The 16,523-nt window shown below is 43.3% G+C and overlaps 1 protein-coding gene across 1 annotated transcript in view; it reads left to right on the top strand.

Moving 5' to 3' along the window:
- LAMA3 (laminin subunit alpha 3) overlaps positions 1-16,523 on the top strand; it is a gene marked incomplete at its 5' end in the record, with an annotated part of 209,094 nt that overhangs the window by 80,540 nt on the left and 112,031 nt on the right. Inside the window, 7 exons of the mRNA XM_080919740.1 lie at positions 1,606-1,743; positions 2,334-2,380; positions 8,912-9,011; positions 10,045-10,097; positions 10,252-10,357; positions 11,306-11,405; positions 13,927-14,083. Of these exons, the coding sequence (XP_080775866.1) occupies positions 1,606-1,743; positions 2,334-2,380; positions 8,912-9,011; positions 10,045-10,097; positions 10,252-10,357; positions 11,306-11,405; positions 13,927-14,083 (701 nt within the window). The remainder of the gene's footprint in view (positions 1-1,605; positions 1,744-2,333; positions 2,381-8,911; positions 9,012-10,044; positions 10,098-10,251; positions 10,358-11,305; positions 11,406-13,926; positions 14,084-16,523) is intronic.

Raw genomic sequence — 16,523 nt, forward strand, 5'->3', positions numbered from 1 at the left:
TGCCGCCACTAAACACAGCGGCATGCCGGTTACTGCCTGATGGAGTGATGGGTGTGGGGAGGAGGTGGGTGGTAGCACATTCTCCCAAGCTGCCACTGTGACCTGTGGGTTTCCCCGTCACTTGTTGACTTCCTCTGTGAGAGTTTGGCTATGGCGGCAGCGGGACAGACACATGTGAGGGACTGTCATTCATCGTATAAAGCCCCTTCAGAGTGAGTCTCCCTGTAGCTCTGGCCACATCCTGCCAGAGAATGAAAAGAGAAAACATGGTCTACTTCTTGCTCCCTCAAAACTCTTTGCCTTAAAGCTTAGTTGTGTGTCTCTCAGACCCTAAGGCTGTCTATGTACACAACAAACATCAGATGGTCCCAGCTAGTGTGGGAATTTGGTGATCTTGCAAATGAGGTTGTCTCACATGCACGCATGCATGCATGTATGATCATATATATACATATACATAATTACATTTTTACTGAGCACATAGAACATAAACTTGGCAGTCAGAAGGGCTTACTCATTGTGCCCATTCATTCAGTATGGAATAATCAAAGAATCGCATTTGGGGAGATGGAAATTGGAATAGAGACGTCAGAAGGAGCAAACGTGGAGAGGCTCCTGTATGCCAAGAGCTTCCCATACGTCATGGCTGGTAATTCTTTAAAGACCTCAGAAGATAGATTTGTTATTAACCCCAATTTACAGAAGGACTAACTGAGGTCTAAAGAGGTGAATTGAGTCACTCATACCGGAATGCATGAATGCTTAGTGTCACAGTTGATGGCAGGTGGGGAGGAAGCCCTTGCTTCCTAGACTGATGTAGTAACTTCAAGAATACTTTTTAACTTCCAAACTTTACCATGTAGCTGTGGGATTCAGCGGAGTTGTCTCCCCAGTTCCTTCCAGATCTTGTAAAGATGGGAGACTCATGGCAGTAAGAAGTTAGCCAGGCCATTCACCCTGGCTTCCTCTCCCAGCCATACTCTTTAGAGACCAGTGAGAGTGAATAACAGGAGGGGAGGGGCCAGAACCCCTCGCCCCTGCCCTGTGTACTTATTTCTTACTTCTGGAATGGATGTCCCCACACACTCACCACCCATTCCCTGCCCATTCCCCTGCCCATTCCCAGCCCAGCCTGTGTAACTCTCCATGACGATTTAGCTACACTAGACCATGTGAAGATAAATATGAAGAGAACAAGAAACTGAGGACATTTACAAGCTGACCTGGACTGAAATAGTTTAATTCTAGTGGGATGTGGCATCTACCCTCAAGAGACTTATGTGTATCACCATTTTTTCCTTTCTTCCTCCTCTGAGTGCCATTGTTGAACATGAGCAGCACCCCAGACCCCCTTTCCTACCAGTCAGTCTTGCTGAGCAAGAAACTAACAATAGCAACAAAACCGTTGTTCTCATGAGTCCTGACTATGAGGGGCATTGTTCACCTGTCAAGTGTTTAATCCTTATCAAGGATTAGCCCCCTGTAAGGGAGGGGAAACTGAGGCTTAGCTCAACCAAAGACATGAATCTGGAACTTGAATTTGTGTCTTTCTGGCCCTGTGCACTCTATAACACATACCTGAGTCTGATCAACTCTTTCTCGCAGCTTGCCAGTGCTCGACTATTGGATCCTATCCAGTGCCCTGTGACCCAGGGACTGGCCAGTGTGAATGCCTGCCCGGAATAACGGGGAGGCAGTGTGACAGGTGTCTCTCAGGAGCCTATGACTTTCCCTACTGCCAAGGTAAGGAAGCCAGCAGCATGTTGGAGGCATGGTCCCTCTTCTGAGTGGGTGCAGCCAACCTCTTGGAGAAGCCAAGAACTTCAGTGCACATGGGAACAGGGGTATTATAATCAGTTGTTTTCTTTTGAACTTCTTTTGAATGGATATTTATTTATTTATAACATTTTTAAAAAGAGGTGCAATATCTCCCTCTTCTGGACAGTTTTAAAGATGCTCAAAATTTCAATGTTGCCATCACCCATTAGAAAGGAGGTTTTGCAGAGAAGTAGGGAAGGATGTGGGAGGAGTTGAGGGAGAGAAAAGTATGATCAAAATATATTACCTTAAATTCTCAACGGTAAGTTAAAGTACATATTAAAAACTAAGGACAGCAAGCATTCCACACAGAAAGGAAGCTGTGTCCCTAGGCAGGGCGGTTCCTGAGTGACAGATGAGTCAGAGCAGACAGGTTTCATAAAGACCTCAAAGGACACGTGGTCTTTCCTACTCATCTGACAGAAGCATAAATAGGTGCACTTAAAAAACATAATTAAAAAATTGAAGCATCCGCATTGTCAGCCAGACGTTTGTAATGTTTGAATCATACACAGGGTCCAGCAGTGTTTGCGATCCGGCTGGTACCATCGACTCCAGTTTGGTAAGTAGGGGTCTCTGTGGAAGGTCACGGCTACCCTGTGGAAGCTTCCTGACATTAAGATAAGACACGATCTGCTTAAATAAGGCATTCTTACTGTGGTTTTAAATTCAGGGTACATAGTATTTTTTATTACACAAAAGAATAAGTTGTATTTAAATCTCATATCCCCGAGTCCTAGGGTTAGTTTTTCCTGGAAGCTTCTCACAGAGGGCTCAGGTTCAGTTCCCAGAACCCACATGGTGACTTACAGCCACCAGTAACTCCAGTCCTAGGGGACCAGGTGCCTATGTGGTGTGTATACACATACATGCAGGTAAAACATTCTAATGCACTAAATAAAAATACCCTCCAAACACCCCCCTTTATTACTTTTGATTTTTTACAATCCAGCTGTTGTCCCCTCCCAGTCCTCCACCTTGTCTCCAAGAAGATTTCACCCCCACCTCCACCCCAAATCCCTGGGGCCACAAGTCTCTTGAGGTTTAGGTACACCTTCTCCCTCTGAGGCCAGACCAGGCGGTCCTCTGCTGTATGTGTGTTGGGGGCCTCATATCAGCTGGTGTTTGTTGCCTGGTTGGTGATCCAGCGTCTGAAAAATCTCAGGGGTCCAGGTTAGTTGAGACCCTGGTCCTCCTACAGGGTCACCCTCCTCAGCTTCTTCCAGCCTTTCTTAATTTAACCCCACAGGTCCCAGCTTCTGTCTGTTGGTTGGGTGTAAGTATCTGTATCTGTCTCAGTCACCTGCTTGTTGGGCCTCTCAGAGGACAGCCATGCTAGGCTCCTGTCTGTAAGCACACCATAGCATCAGTAATAGTGTCAGCCTTTGAGCCTCCCTTGAACTGGATCCCAAGTTGGGCTGGTCACTAAACCTCCTTTTCCTCAGTCTCCTCTCCATTTTTGTCCCTGCAGTTCTTTTAGACAGGGACAATTCAGAGCCTTTGACTGTGGGATGGCCCCCCATCCCTCCTTTTAAGGCCCCGTCTTTCTGCTGAATGTGGGCTCTACAAGCTCCCTCTCCCCACTGTTGGGCATTTCATCTAAGGTCCCTCCCTTTGAGTCCTCGGAGTCTCTCACCTCCCAGGTCTCTGGTACATTCTAGAGTGTCCCTCCACTTCCTACCCACCCCCAGCTTGCATATTTCCATTCATTCTACTGGCCCTCAGGGCTTCTCTCCTGTCCCCCCTCCCATACCTGACAATATTCCTCCTTTCCCCTCCCGCTCCCCTCTCCCACTCAGATCCCCCCCCTCAGCCTCTCTTGATTGCTTTCTCCTCCCTCCCAAGTGGGATTGAAGCATCCTCACTTGGGGCCTTCAGCTTGTTAACTTCTCAAGGTCTGTGTATGGTATCCTAAGTATTCTGTACTAATATTTTGGCTAATATTCACTTATTGCTGAGTTCATACTGTTCATGTCCTTTTGGGTCTGAGTTACCTCACTCAGGATGATATTTTCTAGTTCCATCCATTTGCCTGCAAAACTCACAATGTCTCCGTTCTAAATGGCTGAGTAGTATTGCATTGTGTAAATGAACCACATTTTCTGTGTCTATTCTTCTGCCCTGGGACATTTGGGTTGTTTCCAGCTTCTGGCTATCACAGATAAGGTAACTATGAACAGAGTGGTATGGTGGGGCATTCTTTTGGTATATGCCTAAAAGTGTACTGGCTGGATCTTCAGGTAGATTTATTTCCAGTTTTCTGAGGAAACTCCAGATTGATTTCCAGAGTGGTTGTACCAGTTTGCAATCCCACCCACAATGGAGGAGTGCTCCTCTTTCTCAGCATTCTTATCAACATCTCCTGTCACCCGAGGTTTTGATCTTAGCCATTCTGATTGGTGTGAGGTGGACACTCAGGGTCATTTTGATTTGCATCTTTCTGATCACTGAGGACTTTGAACATTTCTTTGTTTCTTGGCCATTTGAAATTTCTCTGTTGTAAATTTTTTGTTTAGCTTGATACCCCATTTTTTCTGTTGGTTTTTTTGAAGACTAGCTTTGTGAGTTCTTTATATGTTTTGGATATTATCCCTCTATCAGATGTGGGGTTAGTAAAAAAAAAATTTCCCAATCTGTAGGTTGCTGATTTGTCCTATTGACTATGTCCTTTGCCTTACAGAAGCTTTTCAGTTTCATGAGGTCCTATTTGTCAATTCTTGATCTTAGAGCCTGAGCCATTGAAGTTCTATTTAGAAAATTTACCTCTGTGACTATGAGTTCAAGGCTCTTTCTCATTTTATCTTCCATTAGATTTAGTGTATCTGGTTTTATTTTGAGATCCTTTGAGTGTGAGGTTTTATTTCTGTATCTTAAATTCTATTCCATTAATCAACCTGTCTGTCTCTGTACCAATATCATGTAGTTTTCATCACCATTGCTCTGTAATACAGCTGAGGTCGAGGATAGTAATTCCCCCTGAAGTTCTTATTAAGAATTGTTTTGCTGTTAAGAATTGTTTTGCTATCCTATGTTTTTTGTTTTTTCATATGAAATTGAGAATTGTTCTTTCAATGTCTTTGAAGAATTGAGTTGGAATTTTGATGGGGATTACATTGAATCTGTAGATTGCTTTTGGTAGGATGGCCATTTTTACTATGTTAATCCTGCCAATCCATGAGTGTGGGAGATCCTTCCATTTTCTGAGATCTTCAGTTTCTTCCTTGAGAGCCTTGAAGTTCTTGTCATGTGGATCTTTCACTTGTTTGGTTAGAGTTACCCCATGATATTTTATATTATTTGTGACTATTGTGAAGGGTGTCGTTTCCCTAATTTCTATCTCAACACATTTATCATTTGCATAAAGTAAGGCTACTGATTTGTTTGAGTTAATTTTATATCCAGACACTTTGCTGAAGTTGTTTATCAGCTGTAGAAGTTCTTTGGTGGAATTTTTGGTGTCACTTAAGTACACTATAGCATCATACTGGAATAGTGATACTTTGACTTCTTTGCCAATTTGTATCCACTTGATCTCCTTTTGTTGTCTTACTGCTCTAGCTAAAACTTTGAGTACACTATTGAATAGATATGGGGAGAGTACACAGTCTTGTTTTGTCCCCAATTTTAGTGGGATTGCTTCAAGTATCTCTTCATTTAATTTGATATTGGCCGTTAGTTTGCTGACATTGCTTTTATTATGTTTAGGTATGGGTATTGAATTTCTGATCACTCCAGTACTTTTAACATGAATGGGTGTTGTATTTTGTCAAATGCTTTTTCAGCATCTAATGGGATAATCATGTGGGTTTTTTTCTTTGAGTTTGTTTATATAGTGGATTACGTTAATAGATTTTTGTATATTGAACCAACCTTACATCCTTGGGATGCAGCCTACTTGATTGTGGTGAATGATGGTTTTGATGTGTTCTTGGATTTGATTTGCTAGAATTTTATTGAGTATTTTTACATCAATATTCATAAGTGAAATTGTTCTGAAGTTCTCCTTCTTTGTTGGGTCTTTGTGTAGTTTAGGTATCAGAGTAATTGTGGCTTCATAGAGTAAATTGGGTAGTGCTCTTTATCTTTCTATTTATGGAATCGTTTGGGGTGTGTTGCTATTAGCTTTTCTTTGAAGGACTGGTAGACTGATGCACTGAACCCATCAGGCCTTGGGCTTCTTTTGGTTGGGAGGTTTTTAATGATTTCTAATTTTTTTAGGGATATCGGCCTGTTTAAATAGTTTACTTGCTCTTGATTTAACTTTGGTACATGGCATCTAGATTTTCCAGTTTGTTGAGTCTAGGCTTTTGTAATAGGATCTGACTATTTTTTAATTTCCCCAGTTTCTGTTGTTCTGTCTCTCTTTTCATTTCTGATTTTGTTAATTTGAATAATGTCTCTGTGCCCTTAGTTAGGTTGGCTAGGGGTTTATCTATCTTGTTGATTTTCTCAAAGAACCAGCTTTTAGTTTTGTTGATATTTTTGTATTATAGTCCTTGTTTCTATTTGGTTGACTTCAGCCAGTGTTTGTTTCCTGCCATCTACTCCTCCGGGTGCGTCTACTTCTTTTGGTTCTAGGGCTTTCAGCTGTGCTGTTAAGTTGCTAGTGTAGAATCTTTTCAATTTCTTTATGAGAGCACTTAGTGCTATGAATTTTCCCCTTAGTGATGCTTTCATTGTGTCCCATAAGTTTGGGTATGCTGTGTCATCATTTTCATTAAATTCTAAAACATTTTTAATATTTTTTAAATTTTTTTCCCTGATCTTCCCTTTATTTCTTTCTTTATTTCTTCAGGTTATCACTGAGTAGAATTGTTCGGTTTCCATGGGTTTGCAGGTTTTCTGTTGTTATTGAAGTCTTAGTTCATGGTGATATGATAGGATGCATGGGATTATTTCAGTCTTCTTGTATGTGTTGAGGCTTGTTTAATGACCAACAATATGGTCAATTTTGGAGAAGGTACCATGAAGTGCTAAGAAGAAGGCATATTATTTTGTTTTAGGGTGAAATGTTCTGTATATAATTGTTAAATCCATTTGGTTCATAACTTCTGTTAGTTTCACTGTGTCTCTGTTTAGTTGTTTTAATTATCTGTCCAATGGTGAGGGTGGGGTGTTGAAGTCTCCCACTATTATTGTGTGGAGTTCAATGTGTGTTTTGAGCTTTAGTAAAAAAATTTTTATGAATATGGGTGTTCTTGCATTTGGGGCATAGATGTTCAGAATTGAGACTTTTTCTTAGTGGATTATTTTCCTTTGATGAATATGAAGTGTCCTTCCCAATATTGCTTGATAACTTTAGGTTGAAAGTCTATTTTATTGGATATTAGGATGGCAACTCCAGCTTGTTTCTTTGCACCATTTGCTTGGAAGACTTTTGTCCAGCCTTTTACGCTGAAGTAGTGTCTGTCTTTGTCATTCAGTTTCATTTCTTGTATGTAGCAAAATTCTGAATCCTGCTTGCATATCTAATCTGTTAACTTATGTCTTTTTATTGGAGAATTGCGTCCTTTGATATTGAGAGGTATTAAATACAGATGATAGTTCCTGTTATGTTTGTTGCTGTATGTGGCATTATGTATATGTGGTTCTCTCATTTTGGCTTTGTTGTAGGATGATTAATTTCTTGTTTTTTTCTCTGGTGTAACTTGTGTTGGGGTTTTTCTTCTAGAATCCCCTGTAGGGCTGGATTGGTAGATAGATTCTGTTTGAATTTGGCTTTGTCTTGGATTATTTTGTTTTCTCCATCTATGATGATTGAGAGTTTTGCAGGGTATAGTAGCCTGGGCTGGCATTTGTGTTTTCTTAGGGTCTATAAGACCTCTGTCTAGGCTCTTCTGGCTTTTAGGGTCTCTGTTGTAAAGTCTGGTGTAATTCAGATAGGTCTGACTTCATGTTTTGGCGTTTTCCACTTACAGCTTTTAATACTCTTTCTTTTTTTTTTTGCATTTGGTGTTTTGACTATTATATGATAAGAGGATTTTCTTGTCTAGTCCAATCTATCTGGTGTTCTATAGGCTTCTTGTACATTTATGGCCTTCTCTTTCTTTATATTGGGGAGGCTTTCTTCTATGATTTTGTTGAGGATGCTTTTGGGTCCTTTGAGCTTGGAATCTTTGTTCTCCTCTATTCTAATTATTCTTAGATTTGGTCTTTCCATTGTGTCCTGAATTTCCTGGATATTGTGGGTTAGGAGTGTTTTATGTTTTGTATTTTCTTTGGCAGTTGTGTCAATCTCTTCTAAGGTATTTTCTACCCCTGAGATTGTGTCTTCTATCTCTTGTATTCTGTTGGTGATGCTTACATCTGTAATTCGTGACCTCTTTCCTAGGTTTTCCATTTCCAGGGTTGCCTCCATTTGTGATTGTTTCTACTTCCATTTTTAGGTCTTGGACTGCTTTGTTCAATTCCTTCACATGTTTGATTCTGTTTTTCTGTATTTTTTAAAAAAAGATTTAGTTGTTTCCTCTTTAAGGGCTTCATCCTGTTTACCTGTGTTTTCCTGTCATCGAGTTTCAGTGAGTTATTGATATTCTCCTTAAAGAACTCTATTGTTTGCATGAGATAGGATTTTTAGGTCAGAATTCTGGTTTTCAGGTGTGTTGGGGTATTCAGGGCTTGCTGTGGTGGAAGAACTGTGTTCTGATGGTGTCAAAGTATATTGGCTTCTGTTATTTATGGTCTTGCGCTTGCCTCTCACAATCTTGTTATCTCTAGTGGTAACTGGCCTGGGTGTTTCTGTCTGGAACCTGCTTTCTGCGTCCCTGAATTGCTACAGTTCTCCTGGGAGACCCGTGGCTCTGACTGTAGCAGATCTCCTGGGAGGCCTTCAGATGTGGGGTCTTTAGAGAGGCAGGCAAGCTGATGATTTGTCCCAGCAGAAGGTGCAGGCCAGAAATGGGGTGAAGTTCTAGCAGAGGAGATAATCTCCCTTCCTTCTCAAAGTTCAAAAGTAACTCTAGACTTTAGTGAATCCCTTGGCTTATCTTTCATGGTCAACATTTATTTTGCTAACAAAACTTTGTTGAAAACTCATGTTTGAAACAGGTCTTGATTTCAAAATGCCAAACATCAGTTTGATTTTCATTTCAAGGGTCACTGCCAGTGCAAGCTGCATGCTGCAAGTCCTACATGCAGTGTCTGCAAACTGCTATACTGGAATCTGGTCCCAGAAAACCCCCGCGGATGCTCAGGTCAGCGATCGCATATACTGCCACAGCTTTTAGCTCTTGAAAATAGAGTCTTCTCTCAGATAGTTTATCTGAATCAGTTCCCCTCCTCATTCCTTCCAGCTCCCACCACCACCTCCTCCCCCAGATTCACTCCCCCTCTGTTCCCTCTTTGGAAAAGAACAGGCCTCCAAGAGATAACAGCCAAACAGGACAAGCAAGATGCATTAAGACAAGGCAAAAAAGCCCTCATGTCAAGACGACCCAACAGAAGGAAAAGAGTCTCAAGAGCAGGGAAAAAGTCAGAGACGTACCTGTTCCTACCGTTAGGAGTCCCAGAGAATTACCAAGCTGATCTCAGTCACATACACAGAGGACTTGCTGCAGACCCACGCAGGCCCTGTCCTTGGTGCTTCAGTCTCTGTGAACCCGTGTGAACCCTATTTAGTTGATTTGGTGGGCTGTGTTAAGAGAGCTCTGTGCCAAACCAGTTTGATTTTTCCAATGTGCTGCATAATGCTTTGGCGTCCGCCATCTTCATTCAGGGCAGAACTATCATTTTCATGCAAAGATTTATCTATACTGTTTCCATTTGAATTTTGTTGTTTGAGAAGGCAGCTACTTAATAAATGTCTTTGAACCTTTTGTTTTTATAAACCCCTCTTTCTGGCTAAATTTTATTTTAAGTTTAATGCACATGATATAACAATGACACGAACCTACTGCACCTTCATTTTGTGCAATCATCTAGAATCAGGATACCAAGTGGGAGCACATAACAGAAGGTCTAAGTGAAATGGCCGCCCTTAGGATAAGAGTATATTTATATTCAGGCACACCAATAATGCCCACTCTAGACAGATCGTATTGACTGACCTGTCTACTAGCCCCAGAAAACAATCCTGATTTAGGCCAGAGCAGTGCGAGGTGAATGTTGCTCACGTCCACAGGAAAGTCCCACCACATGACTTTTGTCACAGGTATGTGATATCCTTAGAGCCAGGGAAATGTCCTTGTAAGACCTTGGGATCACAGATACCCTCTTTTATCTTTTCAGAGTGCCAGTGCCATGAGGCAGGGACAGTGAGCGGAATTGGAGAGTGTGGGCAGGTAACATGGGGCATCTTTCCATGTGATGACTGTGGGATTTCTGGAGCAGGGTTCCAGTCCCTAGCTAGTCGTCCTGGCTCCCCTGCTTCCTGTTGTAAGATGAGCCCGCCTCCAGTCCTTAAGGTTAGTGAGTCCTGTCCGGCTCGTTCCGCAGGAAGACGGTGACTGCAGCTGCAAAGCTCACGTAACCGGAGACTCCTGCGACACCTGTGACGATGGATACTTCTCTCTGGAGAAGAGCAATTACTTTGGCTGTCAAGGTAAATACATTTGGCAGGACTTGGGCGAAGCAAAGTACTACGGAAGCTGCCAGAATCCCTGCAGCTGACTTTCAAGGATGGAGCTTGGACATTGTCTTGAGAACTCGGCCAAATATTGTGTCGACACTTGCAGTGAGCCTCAGGTGGTGCTGTATCCACTTCTCTCCTCTACCAGGCACACTGTTGATTCATTTACAAACCGCATATGTGGGATGGGTGTGTGCTAATATCGACTAACACCGGGGCGTAGTCACCTTGTCGTTGTATTTCATAGTAACTGAAAAGCAGATACTTAGATATAGGCTTGTGTTAAATAATGAAATTCTGTAAATGGGGGGTGGGGGAGCTACAAGGCTCCTCTTGACTTCCACATGGGTCTCCTCATGAACGTCACTTACAGCAATGCTGTTCCGTGTGTGTGTGTGTGTGTGTGTGTGTGTGTGTGTGTGTGTGTGTGTGTGTTTGTGCATGAGTACGAGCTCCAGTGTGTATTCATATTCATGTTCATGTATATGTGTGCCTCTGTGTACAGAGTTTGTACTGAACATGGGCTTGCGAATCTGGCTATCCTTAATCAGTAGGTCCCAGGGATCCTCCTGCCTCTGGACTGTCAGCACTGACACTACAGCATCTGCTGTCACTCCCTCCACGTCTGTGTGGGAAGCCCTTATCTGTAGATCTTTCTTCCCGGGTTACTCGACCATCTTTAGCTATAGAGCTGCCTGTGACTGGAGAACAGCGTACCCGCCTGCTGGCCCGTAGTCACACATCTTGAAGTTTGAGGAGACAGGCCATTTTTGTTGGGCCATCCCTTCCTGATGTAGGGTCTTGCACAGGAAAGAAGCAGCCCAGAGAGGGCTGAGAACGCCAGGTTGTCTTCTCTTGGAGAGGGAGCCATCTGCCAGGGAGACAGTTTGGTAGTAACTCCAACTGTTTCTTGACTTTCAGGGTGTCAGTGTGACATCGGTGGAGCGCTCAGCACTATGTGTAGTGGGCCCTCGGGAGTGTGCGAGTGCAGAGAGCACGTTGAGGGGAAACAGTGCCAGAGGTGAGTCTTGCAGATGTTTCTTTGCACACCCCGTTTCCCATCTGCAGCAATCCTAAGGAGGCACATGAAGCAGTCAGTGTGATTGGAACCTGGACATGTAACCACGAGCTACTAGAACAGGAGATTACAGTATCCATAGGGACCAGATCTGTGGCATAAGCTACAAAGTCCCCAGGCTTCAGGTGGACAGTTGGAAGAAACCAGTCAAGTTGAGAAATGAAGCATCATGAAAACAAAATGTAGTCTGCAGCACGCCCACTGGAGGCTGAAGCCACAGCAGGGAAGGCCCAACACAGGGGCCTGCTCCATTCTCAGGGCATCCCACACTCCACGCTTCTGGAGAAGTGACATCCAGTTCTGCTTGTGTCCCTCGGTGAGGGGGTAGAGACGCAGGGTGAGTTACAATGAGGTGGGTCAGAAAAGTCTGGAAACAGAGGCAACTGGAAAGGAAGCTAAGAACAAAAGCAGGAAGGGCAGAGACTGGGACAGGTAGGGGTGTGTGACATGTGACTCTGGGGTAGGTAGGGGTGTGTGACACGTGACTCTGGGGCAGGTAGGGGTGTGTGACACATGACTCTGGGGCAGGTAGGGGTGTGTGACATGTGACTCTGGGGCAGGTAGGGGTGTGTGACACGTGACTCTGAGGTGGGTAGGGGTGTGTGACACGTGACTCTGGGGTAGGTAGGGGTGTGTGACACGTGACTCTGGGGCAGGTAGGGGTGTGTGACACGTGACTCTGGGTGTGATGATCCAATTGTAAGTTTTTCCTCTGTAGAAGGAGGAGAAATTGAAATCTAAACTCTTTGGTTTTTAATCATATGGCAAAAACTCTAAGAAATGTAAAGTTCTCAAAATTGCAAGTGCCTTTTTCACCTGTTTCATCGGTAGATTAGTTAAGACATTCTTTGATGTAGTTCTGAGTGCTGCTGGCTGTGACTGCCCCTCAGTCTCTCTATTGGCCCTTGTGGCTGGGCATTCAGGCTGAAGCTACATGAAGAAACACAGGAGAAAATAACAACCCAACAGAACTGAGTTATGCACCTACAGATGAAAACAGTGACGTTTCACATCTTAGCACACAGTCGCACACCTTGAAATACTGAGTGCAGCCTTGGCTATAACAGTGAATAAAACCACACTACACTGTGATAAACCAGCAATTGGGATCTCAGCCTCTCTGTCCAGATGGACAGACCTGCATTCTTAGGACCAAATCTTCCCAAGCATTAGCTCAGTTATATATCTGAGCTTATTTGGAGTTTCTTATACGTTTTGAAGGCATTCACTATTCTATAATTTTTATGATCATAAATGCATATTCAGTTTAGAAATTTCAATAAACTCATACAAATAAAAAGGCAAAGAAAAATCTGCACTGCCCCTCTCTTAACATAACTTTGTAAAATATTATTGGTTTAATTTTATTTACAGTTAAAACTTAGCCTTTTTATGCAGATTTAAAAAATCAATTTATTTAACAGAACATATAAGCATTTTTATAACATTAAGAAGTCCTCAAAATATTAATGTCTACAAAGTATTTTATAATCAATTTGCTGTATAGTTTTGGCTCTACCATGGTGCTTCTACATCGTCAGTGTCTGAACCATGTTTGCAGTCATCTCTAGAATGGCTTCCTGGATGAATACTCAGGCCCTGGAGACAAACTCAGAGTTTTGTAAATCCTTTGCTGGAATGCAAGCATCCCTCACTGCGCTCACTGTGGGGGCGTGGCTTTTATTCCCATGGCCTGGTGGAGCTTTATGTCTTTAAGTCCCTTGAGTGTTATTCTTTTTACAGATTTGCATATTTATTGGCTTGAAGAACTCTTGAGTAGTCTGAGTGTGGAAGCCACTGGGCACTGGGGTGTTTTGAAGCTTTCTTTATGACTGCCACCATTGGACTTGCCAAAGGAACTCACCCATTAACCTATAAGTGACTCAGACAGAAGGCACTTGTGGCCAAGCTGGACCACCCAAGTCCAATCCTCAGGACCCACACAGCAGGAGGAGAGAACCAACCCTAGCAAGCTGTCCTCTGACTTCCATCCATGTGCATGTACATGTGTGCACACATGCATGCACACACATAAACACATAAGAATATGATAAAAGTTATATGTATATATATATATATTATATACGGTGTACATGATGCCTAGAACAGTGCCTGCCACATAATTACTGAGGTTTGCAAAGTATGTGAGTATACGTACGGGAAAACCGGGGGAGGGAGCAGGTATTAGATTTTATTAATTGTTGACAGCCATTAGAACACAGTTGGGGACCTCATGACTTGTGCTAAGTGACTTGGGGTGGGTGGTGTTGAGTGTTGAGTACACTCTGTGCCAGCACTACTCTGAATAAAATCGATCATTCAGAGCAAGAGGGGGACAACCTTCCTGTTGTCATTCAATGGGCTTAGTGTGTTGGCCATGTTCTTTCAGAAGCATCTAGTAGGAAAGATGTTCAGATCACCCATAAATCTAACCACTCTTCTCTCTTTACTTGTGATTGAAAAGGCCTGAAAATAACTACTACTTCCCGGATTTGCACCACATGAAGTATGAGCTCGAAGATGGCACTGGACCTAATGGCAGAGAGCTACGGTTTGGATTTGATCCCCTCGTATTCCCTGAGTTTAGCTGGAGAGGATATGCTCCGATGACCTCAGTACAGGTATCTAGCCAGAGGGATACAGCTCATTGCAGAAGACACACTCACTCACTCACACACACACACACACACACACACACATACAGACACATACACACATATATATCTATATATCTATATCTATATCTATATCTATATCTATATCTATATCTATATCTATCTATATCTATATATCCAGAGCACTTTCAGGATCTAAAAGCTATACTACCACAAGAATCTATTCTAGGATTTATTTTTTATAGAGTACTGGCAGGGTTGTCTTAGAAGCTAGGCTTGGGATTTAAGATAGGGCAACATCTGAATTAAATAAATATGTACTTGGGTTTTATAGCTACTTTAATTTGGCTACTAAATCAGAAAATGAAGGAACTGAAGAAAGACAGTGTTTGTCTCTGGAGGCTTTCCGTAGATAGAAGCAAAGTTCTCAGATGATACAAAAGTCCTATTAAAGCATAGAACACAGTTTTTCTCTATGTGTGGAAAACAAAAGCCAAGTTGACTTGAAGGCTTCTACAATGGCCCACACCTTCCTCCTCCAGCAGAGGTCTACAGAGTCTAGCTGTGTGACTCAGGCTGGTCTAAGCCCTCAGTCCTGCTGCCTCAGCCTCCTAAGTGCATGTCTCACCTTCCCTTGCTTGGCACTACTGATTTGGGGCGCTGCTTTTTAAGATCATGGATTCCTGTGTGACTGGAGCCTGGGGTAAAGGATGCTCTTTGGTGCCCTTTGCCGTTTCTGTCTCCTCCCCTCCTCTCCTCTCAGCCACGCCCACTACTCTTGTCAATCACAGCAGAGTAAAAGATACAGCGCATTATTTTCTCACCTTTCTTCCCTTACACATCCATTCAGTTTCTTCCTTTTCTTTCTGAGACAGGGTCATACTGTGGAACCCTGGCTAGCCTGGGCTCACTGCAGATCAGACTGGTCTTTAATTCATAGAACTCCTCCTGCCCCTGCCCCCTAAGTGCTTTCATTAAAGGCCTGCACCATGTGTGCATGTGAGGTATGACACCGGAGACTGCAGGTCCCTGCAGAAGGGATGGGATGGGATCTTCCAGATCTGGAGTTGCAGGAGGTTGTGAGACATAGAACTTGGGTGCTGAGAACCAAACCCCCATTCTCTGTGAGTTCTTCACTGAATCAGCCCCTTTTATCGATAGTGGAGATCTTTGTTAGTCAGAAGATTCCATCAAGTCCTGATAAGTGGCTGACACAGAGCCCAGTGTAGGAACAGAATATTTGGTTGACCCAAAGGAATCCATTTCGAATGATGTTCATTGTGGGGAAGCCTTTGTGTCAGAGGACCTGTGGTGTCGCTTGTTGACCACTTTCTTTATTCTTTTGATTCATCCTTGCACATTTAATTCCCAGTTGGTATTGAAATTGAAAAAATGAATTCAGACTCTTAGGGATGGTGCAGATTCCTTCGTGACGTCACTCACACCTTCTGCATCAGAGCTAGTGGTCCCCTGGAAGTCAGCCTTGGCTGTCTCCTGTCACACATGTCCTTTTCACTGAAAGCAAGAGAGCTTCGAGAAGATGGAGTGAACCGAGACAGGAATTCTCACACCACGAGCCTCCCTTGGACCATAGCTGAGCCATGTGGTCTGTGGCTCTGAATAAAAATGACTGATCCTTGTGTCTGGAGAGGTGGCCCGGAGGTGAGACATCTCCTGATGCTCTTGCAGAGGATCTGGGCCCTGTTCCCAGCATCCACGTGTAGGCTCACGAGAATCCCAAGGTCCAAGGGACCTCACACCCTCCTTTGACCTTGATGCACATACATTTATTTGGGAGAGGTGCTTCTGATCATTCATGTGCATTGCTAGTTCTTACAGAGCACTGTGTGACCCCAGGGCGTGGAGACACACAGGCCTCTCTGCTGGTTTAGAAGCTAACATTGGTTTTGGATAAAAGCTTGAGGTAAAACTTCCTAAGGCAGAAGAGGCATATTTAGTTGCATCTAGGTTTTTATGACAAATGCCTTTGGGGGCCTTAAGCTTTGCTCCCCCACTATTACTGCTTGCAGCCGTGTGATGCCATGCCTGTCAAGTGGGGCCCACAGTGGCCTCTCTATTGAGTGATGGCCTGAAATGACATGCTTCCCTTTTCTTCTGTCTTCTGCCTTTGGCTTTCACTGCCAGTCATGGTTGTCCCTGTGGCTGTGACCCTCTTAAACTAATCTGTCCAATATTCCAATCTGTCTTCCTGGCTACACAAACTGTTGGAAGAGAACCCCAGCTGCTGAGGGAATGCATCCCATTGTCACTAGAATTGTAAATGCTTTCTTGTTAGCTCTGTCTATCTCCACCTACCTACTGGGGACTTATTTATGTGAGTGTGTGTGTGTGTGTGTATGTGTGTGTGTGTGAGTGTGTGTGTGTATGTGTGTGTGTGAGTGTGTGTGTGTATGTGTGAGTGTGTGTGTGTGTTTGTGTGTTTGTG

Source organism: Micromys minutus (assembly GCF_963924665.1).
Source record: "Micromys minutus genome assembly, chromosome: 8".
In the NCBI taxonomy this organism is placed as follows: Eukaryota; Metazoa; Chordata; class Mammalia; order Rodentia; family Muridae; genus Micromys; species Micromys minutus.